This window comes from Notamacropus eugenii, chromosome 4 (assembly GCF_028372415.1).
Source record: "Notamacropus eugenii isolate mMacEug1 chromosome 4, mMacEug1.pri_v2, whole genome shotgun sequence".
NCBI classification, from domain to species: domain Eukaryota; kingdom Metazoa; phylum Chordata; class Mammalia; order Diprotodontia; family Macropodidae; genus Notamacropus; species Notamacropus eugenii.
The window spans coordinates 406,945,946-406,959,715 of record NC_092875.1 but is presented as its reverse complement, the minus strand read 5'-3'; the positions used below and the strand labels follow the sequence as shown (position 1 = coordinate 406,959,715).

General features: G+C 37.0%; 2 protein-coding genes across 5 annotated transcripts in view; both read right to left on the bottom strand.

The window, feature by feature from the left end:
* Positions 1-13,770, bottom strand: part of DHX29 (DExH-box helicase 29) — a 360,925-nt gene that overhangs the window by 207,519 nt on the left and 139,636 nt on the right. The window lies entirely within an intron of this gene.
* The window catches only part of PLPP1 (phospholipid phosphatase 1), a 119,786-nt gene that overhangs the window by 52,189 nt on the left and 53,827 nt on the right, over positions 1-13,770 (bottom strand). Inside the window, exons 3-4 of one of the 4 annotated variants that reach the window (XM_072605622.1) lie at positions 9,893-9,963; positions 6,954-7,105 (exon numbers count right to left, since the gene is read on the bottom strand). The exons of 2 other annotated variants lie outside the window; for them this stretch is intronic. In XM_072605622.1, the coding sequence (XP_072461723.1) occupies positions 6,954-7,105; positions 9,893-9,963 (223 nt within the window). The remainder of the gene's footprint in view (positions 1-6,953; positions 7,106-9,892; positions 9,964-13,770) is intronic. One more of the 4 variants, XM_072605624.1, reaches the window with a different exon arrangement.

Below are 13,770 nucleotides of genomic sequence, written 5' to 3'. Positions count from 1 at the left end.
ATCCTTGACCTTTCTATGGAAGAAAAATGTCTGCTTTGCCAAAAGGGTGGTAATTTGAGGAAGTCAAAATATGAAGTAAAGGAATAGGGACTGAATACTGCTGCCAAGGGTACAAAGAACATTTATTTAGCTGATAGGGCCTCTCTACTCTGCCTTTCCAACAGATCTTTAAGCCAGACTTCCTTTAGGAAGTCTTAATAAAACAGTCACTAAAAATCTGCTCAGTTGATTCTTCCCCCTCCTCAAAAAACAGGCATTTCAAGTACATCTTTCCTCAACTTTTTTTTTCACTTTTGGCAGAAATTAAGTCAAATCTTCCCATAAATTCAGCAATTTTGAGTTTCCCAGATGTCTGCTATTTGTATATGAGGATAACAATATTACTAATGATAAGAAGAATAAATCATTTTAATATAAATAATTTGAAGCAATGAATAGGAGTAAGGCACCTGAACCAACAGCATCTTTACTGGGAATCTTGGTTCAAAAATCCTGGTTCTGCTACTTACTATCTTGAGCAACCAAGAAACAAATTCTCTGGTTTGAGGAATGCGGATCACATGATCTCTGATAGGTCCCTATCAGGTCTAAATCCTAGTATTTTAATGATCTTGAAGTCACAAAAGAAAGCTTTCCAAAATGCTTTAAGTATTTAGGACAATATGCCTGGAAACACAAAGAATAATAAATGGCTATTAAAAAAGAAGCATTTACTAAAAAAACATAAACTACTCTCTGGCTACATGAGCTAGAGACAAAGATATATTCAGATAATCAATAGAGAACTAAGAAGAATTTGTCACGTTTGACTTTTATCATGTGGTTTTAACTGGAGAAAGGAAATGGGATAGGCCGAAGTACAATTTCAGGTAGCAAGTCGTTTACTAGTTTCCTTATCTTTAAATACACATATGATTTTAGCAAACAAATTACACTGCAGTTCAAATTCCATTTTTATAGGGTGGGGCTACCTATGTGACATGATTTAGAGGTAACAATGATGGTATTAGATTCTGGAATTAGATATTAATTCCTTTAAGTAGACTATGAGACCCTAGGGGAATGGGATCTTAATCCTTGTATACTCACCTCAAATGTAGGAATTCAATAAATCAGGGTGTGGGGGGATAGGCATGGAGAGCCCCGAGGTCTCTGGGAAGGTGGGGCTCACCTGAAGGAAGGTTTTTCCATTTGTAGAAGGTTCTACTTAACAACTGCCTTTTAAGCCACATCTGGTTGCCTGATTGCCTCCTTTCCTCATTCACTGGTACTCAATATAGATATATTATGAAGCATAGTTAACAGTCTCCAGACGCTAAGTTGGCCAATATTTAGTATGACTCATTGAGATCCATCCATTGGCAAAAGCCACCACTGTGACTGATGCCTCTTCAGGTCATACCTCCTTATCCCCATACTTTACCCTCATACCACCCTAACTTCTGTCCTGCCCCTACCATTTTACCAAACCTTATTGCAACATCTAACTGCCACTGGGTCCCAACCCCACTCCTGTGCCAACTTACCACTCACTAGATTCACTTCAGGTTCTACCTAGGCCATGATCACATTCCACATTCCCTACCTCCCTCAGGTCCACAGCTGGAACCTGGTCTAGTGAAGTACTAGCCTACTACTTGCTTTTCCCTTCCTATTTTCTGATTTTTTCTGGGACTTAACATTGCTTAAGAATATTTTTTATTACTCTCACCAGCTTTTTGGAACAGTCCCTTTACTACTATCTCCACATTTTGAAATGCTACACATCCTTCACAGCTCAGCCCCAATAGCACCTATTTCTTTTTTTAATAGTATTTTATTTTTCCAATTACATGTAGAGACAATTTTTAACATCCATTTTTTAAAATGTGGAGTTCCAAATTCTCTCCCTCTGTCCCTCCAATCCCCTCCCACTTATAATACAGGTTATACATGTTCAGTCGTGAAAACCATTTCCATGTTAGTCAATGACACCTATTTCACAAGAGCTTCCGCTAGACTAGGAATGTTTTCTATCTACTCTTAAAATCTCACAGAGATTTCATTTGCACCTCTGCTTCAAGATTCATCTCACTTAAGTTTGGATCAGTTATTTTCATGAATCTAAGATTGTGTATTTAGAACTGGAAAGGGACCTTAGAGGTCACTGAATCTAGCCTCATTTTACACATGAGGAAGCCAAGGCAGAGAGACTTTAAATGACTTGACCAAGGTCATGCAGGTATTAAGTGCCAAAGACAGAATCAAAACTCAGGTATCTAACTCACGGTTAAAGTATCCACTGTGCCACCTAACCACCTCTGGGCTATATGTTCCTTGAGATCAGAGACTTGTTTTATTAACTTTTGTATACCCCTCAGAACCTTACATGTATAGGTGCTCAAAAGTTACAGTTGAACAAGCAAACTAAAATATATTCCAAACCTTCTTTGCTTTCCTAAACCAACCTCATCCACCTTCTACTCATTCTGTCATCTTATCAAGAGGATTGAGTTTAAAAAAACAGATGGGAGTCTACATTTAAATACTGAATGGATACAGGCCCATGCACTTCTATCCTGTGTTAGGCGGTAGAGCTAGCTCTTCTCATTTCCAAAGACAACTCCTCTACCTGTCCCCTCAATTTCACTCCCACCTAGAAGGAACAGCATCTGTCCCTTCAGTTACCTATGACCACTATTTCTTCTCTCTCACCATTCCCTGACTCCCTTAATTGTCCGTAATGTGGATTCATCCTCTTCACTATCCTGAAATAGCCGTCTTAAAAGTCAACAATGCCATATGATCTAATGGCAATTATCATTCTTCCTTCCTCTCTGCTATTGGTTCCCCTTAAAATTCTCTCTTCCTTTAATTGTCATCATACCACATTGTCTAAGTTCTTCTCCACCCTCTAAAACAGAACTCCTTCTTTGGCTTTTCTTATGCCTTCTGCACCTTAATTGTGAGTCTTCCCCAAGATTCAGTCCTTGCCCTATGACCCTCCTTCTCTTTACTACTGGCCTTAGTGCGATTGGAGGCTAGAGAAAAAACTCCTCCTGAAAGTTCTCCTTTCCAGCTAGGTTCCCTCTTGCTCCCCCCTCCTGCAGCTTCCTTTGGCATATAATCTTCCTTCATCATTCCTAGTCTGTCTTTTTATTTTAATCTCCAGTGCTTGTCACAGTGTTTGACACTTAATGTTTCCTGACTAGGGATTGACTCCAGTCCTTTAATTATCTGTATGAAGAACCATTCCCAAATCTACATGTCTTTGGTGACCTCTCCTCCAAGCTCTAGTCTTGCAGTGATGACTACATCCTGGACATTTCTACTTGGAAGCTGCATAGTCACACAATACATATAAAACTAAATTTATCTATCCCTGTATGAATGACTATTCTGTTTCTGTGAAAAGTTTTGCTGTTTCCTCAATACAAAGGCTTGAAACATTAGAGCTATCTTTGATTGCATCTCATTAACATGGCAAGAAACCTCACTACCACTACCAACCCAATTTCAAGTGTCGATCCACCTAAAACCTAGACTATTTCAATAAATATCTTACTACAACTACTTGCTTATTGCAATAACCTCCGAATGGAGCATCTTGAAACAGATGTTTTAAAATTTGACTTTGTGGGTTAATAGTTTTGAGAACTGTGGTTTATTCAATTAAATGAAGAAACATTAAGGTCAAAGAAACATGTTACCCCTGGAGTATTACACAACTCGGTCTGGGCCATACCAAATAGTGCTGCTCAACTAAAGTTAAGTTTAAAAAAAAAATAATGAAGAGTTTGGCAAGTATGAATTTCATTGAGAATGATTGTACTAAATAAATACTACTTAAAGAAAGGATGCATGACAATACTAATATAATAATGCTTTGCAACTCCAGAGCTACTTGAGCAAATTAGGTTCTAAGGCAAGCCACCATTACGCTGATGTAGTGAAAAGTAGAGGACTGGGAGTCAGGAAATCTGGGGTCTAGTCTTGGTTCTGCCACTAACTTTATTTCTAGCTCTAACAGTCTATCAATCTTTGGGCTCCTTCCTCTTCTCTATTAAAGTTATTCAGTATATTACTACCCAAATCAATTTTCCTAAAACATTACTCTGATCATATTGCCATCCTGTAGGTGGCAGAGAGGCAATGAAAGTTTCCAAGGAGAGGAAGGTTCAAATTGCTTATACTCTGGCATACAGATCCATCTATATTCATACCACAGTCTGAACTAATCGATAAATTGTGAAACATTGAAAGCAACATACAAATCTCTGTCCACTGAAATCCTTACAATTGCCTGTATGATTCACTTGATAACTCTCCTTGCATCGCTCTCCTGAATGAATATTTTCTTGTTACAGAATTTTAACATATTTAGGTCATCCTCTCCTAAATTAGACTAGGCGCTTCCTGAGTGCAGGAGTCATGTCTTAGGCTTTTCTGAATTCTCCATCTGCCTTGCACAAAGTAAACACAAATAAATACCTGTTGAACTTTTCTGAAATACAAAGACTGTCAGAAAAGTTTAAATTATTGAATTTTTAAAACAAGAAATTTAGTTTTATTACTGTTCAAACATATAAAGCAACTGAAACTAAGCTAATTATTTACTGCCTGGTAAAAGTTCAGTTTTAACAAACAGACTAGAATAGCATTTCCCCAAACTAATTTGGACACAGGGCATTTTGAGGTTTAAAAATTTTGCAGGTAACAATATCCACAACTTCTAGTGAGTCATTTCAGGGACTTAGAGGTACGAAATACAATGTGACTAAAACGGATTAGGAAAACTTTTGAACAAAAAAGAAAAATAATTCTACTCTCATGACTAAAACGGATTAGGAAAACTTTTGAACAAAAAAGAAAAATAATTCTACTCTCATGATTTGAAATCTACGTAATTCACATTTCATATGCTATAAAGAAAAAACATAATAGCATTTAAATTTCCTAACCTTGTGATACAGAACACCAGATTCTATAGAATACATACAGTTTAGGAAAGGCTATGCCAACTGGAAATTAGTACATCAATGAACCATCCTAAACATTTCTGGGTTCTGTAATAACACTATTCATAAACGAGTGATACTTTTATACTCCATGAAAAACTCATTCTCTTAGGTCATTAAAAACTATTTTTCCTAATACTGGCTTAACAAGTTTTCCTACAGAGTACAAGGATTAATATTAGCATATTCCTTGTTCAAGTAACGACAAATTTCTGATCAACTGCAATATACTTAAACTAGATTTATATGTGTATAGCAAGTTTTTTCACCAGGAATTCCCTTCATCAATTAAATCACATATCTAGTTCAAGTAAGTCTCTATTTAAATAGTATTTTCTCAGAGCAATATTCCTAATTTTTAAAAAAATTGCCCCTTTTTATAAGAAATATTAATTACTTTTGTATTTTGACCATCAACTCAAAAATGCAAAGATTTAAACTAAGTAGATTCACTGATTTCCAAACCAGAGTAAAAAATGAAATACAACTTAATGGTTTCTTGAAGAAGGTATCTTCATACCAAGGAAAGTCAATCACTAACATAACTTAGCAATTACCTAACAGTCTAGTAAGAATGAGTTTGTAAGTACCTAGTTACTAACTGTAAATACTTTTTAATAATATTAATCATTAGGAGGTTTTCAGCACTGGGCAGAAAAAATGTCCATTCTGGCCAGACTTCCCTTAAGACAGTTTCCCACATTAGGAATTCACGTCTGTATTGTTTTTAGTATTAAGATAAATCAGAGAAGGGATAAGTTATTTACATTTGTAGTGTTTTCTCTAGATGACATGTTAATACCAAATGCTCAGTAAATTATCAACCCAAAACATGATGAAAGAAACACCCCTCTCTCCAAATAAACTTGTATGACTATTATTTATATGGTATTGTCTTATCTATTTACAAATTATCCACAATAGAAAAAAATTCCTTGTTCTATTTTCTACAAGAATTAGGGGTTAATCTGTGGCCTTCTCTACATGTCCACTAAAAAAAACTTAAGTACTTATTTTAATTATGTACAAAATTGTAGTTTCCCTTTCCTCCCTTCCTCCCCTTTCCTCTTATGGTATTATATGAAAATGCTCTGAAAAAAAAAGTTCTTTCTAAGGGTCAAATGAAACTTAAAACAGTTAGAAATTTTTCCTTCTCTTCATAACTTCTGAGAAAAAGGATTTTTTTTTTTAATCCAGACCAGAGAATCTCAAAGAACTAGAATTGGAAAGGTGATCACCGAAGCCCCCTGATCCAGTTCTGCTCTCCAACATGGAAAAGAAGTGGTCATCCAGCCTTCACTAGAAGATTTCTATTGAAGGGAAACCATTACCTTCTAAAACAGACTAACATTTTGGCTGAAATTATCATTTCTCTTTTAAAAAACTGTGCATAAGATGTTGTATTTCTAAAACCAGAGATATGGGGGAAAATAAATATGAACTAACATAAAATCTACCTTCATAATAAAGTTTACTCTAATATTTGATTATTCTTTTGTACCTACTTTTTGAAAGAGAAAAGCTCACAGATTAATTCCACTACAGATCTTATCTTAGGCTGCAAGATGGCACAGTGGGTAGAGAGCATTGGGCCTGAAGTCAGAAAGGCCTGAGATCAAATCCCATCTCTAGGGACCAGTCAAGTATCCTTGGGCAGGTCACTTGTCCTGCATGTCTCAGTTTCCTCATCTATAAAAGGGTAACAATAATAATAGCACGTACCTCTTGGGATCAAAGTATATGATATCTGTAAAGTGCTTACAAAGGGCATAGTACCTACTAGGCACTATATAAATGTTGTTATCAATCGTTTCTTATTATCTTCAACTGCTTCTGAGGATTAAATACATTAAGTAAGTTTGCTTCTCAATTTACATATATTTAACAGATGACACAAAAATTTAAAAGCAAATAACCCCAAAATGACATACTTCAAGAAAAGGAGATTTAACTTACAACGATTAAACTGAATGGAATGATTATTCCACCTAATAATTCATAAGATATGGTGTCTTCTTTGTAAGGGTACTTGATGGACTCATCATTACAGAACACTCCACGCTGGAAGGGCCTATGCCTTGAAGTAAGAATTGCAAAAGGCAATCCAGCTAGCAAAGGGAATAAATAAAAAAAAAAACCATTAAGGAAAAGTTAAAGCTAATGGTGATTATTATTCCATGAGTAAGCTGAGAAACGTATATGCCACAGAAGATAAAGAAGGGATCACACATTAAAAAAAAAAAAAAAAAGCAAGCATGCAACAGCAAAGTCAGAAAGTGATGATTTGTTCAGTGTGTTCAGGGCTCTCTTCCCTACCAGAAACAAGGCTCAAGGTGCTTCCCTTAGCAGATGGAGCGCCTCCTCTGTCTGTTTCTGAACTACACAGACTAAGTATATTTCACAATCTTGCTGTTCCTGGGTGACGACTGTGTGAATGGGAGGTATTCTGTCCTGCCTCCCAGCTGGCCACTGGATAGACAGCAAAGAACAGGCCCTCGCTTCAGGGAAAGGAGCAAAACTTCAACACTTTCTCAGGATCTTTCCAAAGCTGCCAAAGAGTGAACAAAGGAAAAGGGGGAAAAAATTCCCAGCCCCTGCAGAAGACATGATTCCCCGAAAACAGCAGTGACTGGCTAAGCTATCACAAATTCAACTGTTTCCCTTTTTTCATTTATTTCTCAGCTTTCCAGAACTTTACTAAGAACTTTTAAAAGCTTGCACTCAGCATTTTAAAAGGAAGGACTGAGATGAGTACCAAACTGGTTGACGATGTGAACCATGTTTCAACTGAGGCTATAATGTATCTTATTTTAAACTTGGGTTGGTTTGAATATAAATCAAAAGCCTGAATTTCTTAAAGGAAAGCAACATGGAAAACAAAAGGAGAGAACAGAAAAACTCTACATTTTTTTCTGAAACACATAATACATTTCCAGAGCAATTGATCTCCAAACCTCTTATCTTGTTTTATTCAAATCCTCTTTTCCTAGAGATGCCTTTTAAGTTTGTCTTACTTTAACTGAACTGTCCAGACACTGCACAGACCTTATTTTACTTGACTGATAAAACAGATATGATTCAGCTGAGATCCTCAGTAAAAATTAAATATGCATATACAGTTTAAGACTGTATATGCATATTTAATACCCAAGCATAAAGCTCTCACTGTGAACTGGTATTTGTACAAGCTAATCTTTCCTACTCAAGTCTTAGTGCTCTGTATCACTGATTATGTGCCAAGCGGATGAAGGGGGGGAGTAATGGTCCCTCTCTCCCTGAAGCAACAAGCTTGGGCCTACCAGTCACCAGCTCTCTCAATCCCCAAGGTCAAGCCTTAAGCCCTAAGCTTGAAATCCAGTTAATATCAGAAAATTCATACATTTAGTATGAAAAGGACCTTAAAAGTCATTTAATCCTATCCCCAAATTCTACAAATAAGGAAAATGAAGTGCAGAAAGGATAAGGCACTTGTCCAAGGTCACAAAAGTAGTAATAAAATAAAGAGCTTACGATCTGAACAGGCATCCTAACATTGAATCCAGTCTGCCAGGGAAAAGTCTCAGATTATATTTACTAAAAATACAGGTATGAAAATCCCTCAAGGCCAAACTGAATGAGAATAGATCATGTTACATTTCATTTATGCCCCCTTAATATGATTTTAACTATTACCACCACTTCCCCTGAAACCAGATGAAGACAGCCAAGACCTAAGACACTGGAGAATAGCTATGTTCCCAAGATCACCAATTCTGTTTCCCTTTCAGTCCCCTGGCCATCTTTGAGGGGTGAAATAATTGTAGCCACTAGACACTAATGAACTGCCACTAATCAGCTTAAGGTACACTCAAAAGCCCTGGGGTGTGGTTGTACCCCCAGAACACCAGTCCTTCTGTCCAGTCCTCAAAGAGATCATCATGGCAAGTAACACCCCCCAAGAGACAATGGCGACTGTTTTGAGAGGCGCTAAAGCCACAGCTACCTGAGACCCAAAAAAGAAAGTTACTGAGACCAAGAACTTGGCACTGTCAAATGGCTCAACAGCAAAAATGAATCTGATTTTGTCAGTGGAAATATAGGTATCTAGGGACATCCTTAGATACCTATCCATCTGACTTACAGCTGAAACCATAGATGGATAGATGACAGATAGATAGATAGATAGATAGATAGATAGATAGATAGATAGATAGACAGACAGATATAGATAGATAGACAGACAGATAATGTTCTCGCCTATATGGCAGTATACTTTAAAATCATCTTTTTAGATTTTCTAGAAATAATATTTTCTCTAAAACTCTTCCCAGACTTCCCAGAAAGGTAGGTAGATGTCCAAGTCCAAGACAAAAGGAAAAAAGAGCCTTTCATTAGGTGAACAGATTAGTTGATAAATCAGATGGCTTAATAAAGAATAAGAACCTAGGACACTAAGAGGTAGACCCATGTGGGGGGCAATCTCCTGCATCTGTCCACTTAGAGTAGGGGCCTGCTCACCTGCGAGTTCCCTCTTCCATTCAAAAGCAGGCACTTAAAGTGCCTTCTTTTCAAATTCTGTTCTCAGATATAAACATGTGGGAGAAACTTCATTATTTCCAGAGGAAGCAGAAAAACAACTAAGGAGATACAGAGGAAGTCATCCAAGAGAAACCAGACAGAGTTGTTTGCTCAATTCTAAAATGCTAGACTAGGTTGTGTTTTAAGATATCTTTTCCTTGATAAAAATTCCTGTAAATATTACCTTAAATTGTTTTGAAGCAACATCATATCAGAAAGGGGTAGAGGGAAACTATATTCCAGTTTGGACATTTCTCTAAATTAGAAATGGCTTCGATATTAGACTAATGATAAATTAAAACAAAGCTTTCTGGTGAACTGTTACCTAAACAGAGTACCTGTAAATGAAGAGTCGATGATAACCTCAAGGTCTGTGAACCTTGGTGACTGGAAGGATGAGAGTGTTCCTCTAAAAAAAAAAAAAAAGAAGCTCAGAAGGATTTTGGAAAGAAGGGAGAAGATAGTGAGTTCAAGTTTTGTACATCATCTCACACTTCTTATAGCAGGTCTGTGGTTTTGCATATAGCCTAGCACACAGTAAGCACTTAATAAATGTTATTGGTTGACTGATTGACATCCAATTTAAAATATGCAACAAGGAGTTGGAGATGCCTGACTGGGGTGGCTCAGGAGGAAGACTGGGAATAGATCGCAGATGTGCGTGAGTCACCTGTAGACAAATAATAAATTCATAAGAAGAGAGAGTGAAAAGGGGGGAAAACAGGGCGTGGGACAAAAGCTCTGATGGTGATGATGAAATACCATTTCAGTTAAAAACCAGTACTAGGATAAAAACAGGATGTTACCAAGTGGAAATGACAGCTGGTAAGCAGAGATGCCATCGCTAATGATGTTTAATGAGCCTTTTCTATAACATTGATTGCATTTAGAAATATTTTAATTTGTTTATAACAGGAGAAACACTGCCATATTTTTCTCCTAATATTCAGGAAGATTTTTTCCTTTAAAATAATTTTCATTCTCTTTCAAAAAAGATCTATTTGGTTTAATCAAATCCATCATGGAAAAAATGGATTTTGATTGTAGCTAATTTTTACCCCTAGTGAAATAGACAAAAAAAAAAAAATCAACTCCTTTACAGAGAGATGATAACTGCAGGCCCTTTGCTCCTAGTCATTTTTCTGGTAATGGTGATAGGTTTGGGCTGATCCATCCATACTCACTTGCCCATTCTCCTTTCTGATCTGTGGCATATACTTGGCAGACAGTGGGCCAATGAGAGACAGGTTAAAGTCAAGAGGCCTGCCCCCACAGGAGCAAACCACTGACCATAACCTTATTCATACAATGCTAGACAGTACTGCTTACATACATTTGCTCTTCCAAATCAGCTTCTGCTCACAAAAATTTTGGTCAGTTGTTGTTCAGCCCTATCTGACACAATTTGGGGTTTTCTTGAGCTGAAAGGAGTCAACTAGTCCAACTTCCTTATTTTATAAATGAGGAAATTGAGGCCAGAGTGGTTAAATAGTTAAGACTTGCCTATCCATTCAGGTTTTGTCATTCAATCATTTTTCCGTTGTGTCTAACTCTTCATGACCCTATTTAGGGTTTTCTTGGCAGAGATACTGGAAGAGTCTGCCACTTCCTTCTCTAGTTCATTTCACAGATGAGAAAATGAGGCAAAGAGGGATAACTGACTTGCCCAGGGTCACACACCTAGTGAGTATTTGAGGCCACATGTGAACTCAGGAAGGTGAGTCTTCCTGACTCTAGGTCCAGCGCTCTACCCATTGCACCCAGCTGCTCCAGTCCTAACAATACCTAAGCCTTAAATGAATGAATCAAGGATCACACTCTAGGATTTACAATAGACCTAACAATGACAAGATGACTGCATATAGTATACCCTCTACACAAACAAAGGACTAAAATCTAAGCAGAAGAGGACAGATAATGACAGATATTGTTACCCAATAAATCTTAACAGCACTGATTGCAACAATTTCATAGCAGGTAAGAAAGAGAAGGTTCAAAACGGTTCTTCTCTGTAAGAATGTTTCTAAAATTTCTAGAATTTCCGACCCAAAGAATATCTCCAAACAAGATTGACTACCTAGATGGAGACTGTATCCTAGGAAGTGAGAAAAATATGATTTTATTATAGAGAGTTCCCATTCCAGTCCCAAAGACATTAATATCATCAGCATTCATATTTCTTCAGGTAGCACAGTAAAACACCCTCCCTCTGAACTTTGGGAGATAGCAGTGGCCAAGCTTCTGTATTAGGAGCCTCTCCAAACTCAAAGAGCAGACACATGGGCCTTTGCAGAGTCAGTATCAGCTTAAAGAATGCAGAGGCACCTCCAGGCCACATTGTAACATTATTCTAGTACTTTAAGTGGAGGTTAGGCCAAAAATATTAAAGAAACTACTCCTGATCCTTCATATAAAAATATGAAATGGCAAATATACTGAAGATCTCATTATCTGAGCACACTAGACCTAATCATCTCAACTTCACACAGCCAATGATATTCAAAGAAAAGCACAGAGGTCCCAGCAGCTTTGGACATCTAGAGTTCCAGTGATATGAAATTAAGGAGAAAAATTTTTAAATCGCAGTAAAAATCTTTTCAAGAGTTCACTGCTAAACTTTTTTTCCAAATAAATATGATCTCAAAGGATTCTGAGGTCTCATGTAAGATAATAATTTTCCAATTTTCTCCCAAGAAGTTTTCAGTGGCTAAATTCTTGGCTAATGTTCTAAAAGAGTTTTAATTTGTGAAGATGTTTACAAAGAAATGAGTGAGGGTTTTAAACATACCAAGTTTTATCTACTCAGATTGATATGATTTTATAAAGTGTTAGAAGATGAGTCAATCGCCTACTTTATCCTGGCCTAAGTTAGAAAAAGACTTCCTCCATCTCCCAAGTTTTACAAAGATTAAAAATGGCATTTTGTTCAGCTTAATTTTATTTCATGGTGTCCTGTTAATTGTTTATCTTTGAAAGGATCATGATGTGCTTACTTATAAAATTCTTCTCAGTAATGTTACATTTGCAAATAAAATAGGGCATGTACTGCCTTAATTTATGTTATTTTTAAAAACTGCAATCTGCTCCCACACCAATAGATGATAAAGTACATTACTTAATGCACAGGATTTTTAAATGCCATGACATAACCAGGTGATTACACTGAAGTACAAATAATTATATCTTTAGATGTGGTAATACTGCTGTACCTAAATAGTTCATCTTTTAAACTAACCCTGTGATCCAACTTGTTGGATCTGTACCAAAAACTGACCCTTTTCAGCGAGTCTGAGCTATTACATGTGTAAAAACTGAAAAGTTTTATTGATAAATTCTTAAAAATTGATGGGTCACCTACCTATTACATTCAGCAAATACTTCCCAATCACCTCCTGACTACCTTGGATTTTTAAAAAATATCTGCTAAAAATCTTGCCTTCTGTCAGAAACTTTTTCCAGTCCCCCTTAATGCTGCTACCTTCTCTCTACTGATTATGTTCAACTTGTTCCGTATCTATCTTATTTGTACACAGTTGTTTCCATGTTGTTTCTCCCTGCGAGGCCCTGTGAGACTGTGAGCTCCTCCAGGGCTGGCAGGCACTGCTTCTGCTTTTCTCTGTATCCTTAGAGCTTAAGGCCAGGTACACAGTAGGTGCTTAATAAATGCTTGGGGACCCAACCTTTCCTTTCGTTCCCAGGAAAGGAAAGCATAAAAACTAGAGATTTGACCTATTTTAACATTAACATCCCACAGAACATTAACCAAAACGCATGTATTGAGCACCTTTTTTCTATCACTGAGTTAAGTACAAATGAGCAAACCAGTACAAACCTGTCTCTGGATGTAAGAACTCTCCAACACATTTGGTGCAAACCACTGGCTGTTTCCTAACCATCATCTCTCTAAACTGAGGATTTTAAACAAGATGACTTTACCCCCAAAGCCTTGGAATGAATTAATCAGAAGGATCAGTGAGTTCTAATTCCTAGAACTCCTATCTATTTCAGGAGGGAAAGGCAATTGGATGTTCCTCTTCGCCCTTTGACATTTTCCTCCAAGTCCTGAATCTTGTGAATAGTTTAATATGTTCGTGGCTACCTCTTAAACCTCTTGCTGACCCCACTCCAATTCTTGAGGTGTGGCTACTTTGGTTCTCACACTTATGACTAGGAAGGAAGGGTGGAAGGTCACAAAGAAAAAGGAAAATCCTTCACT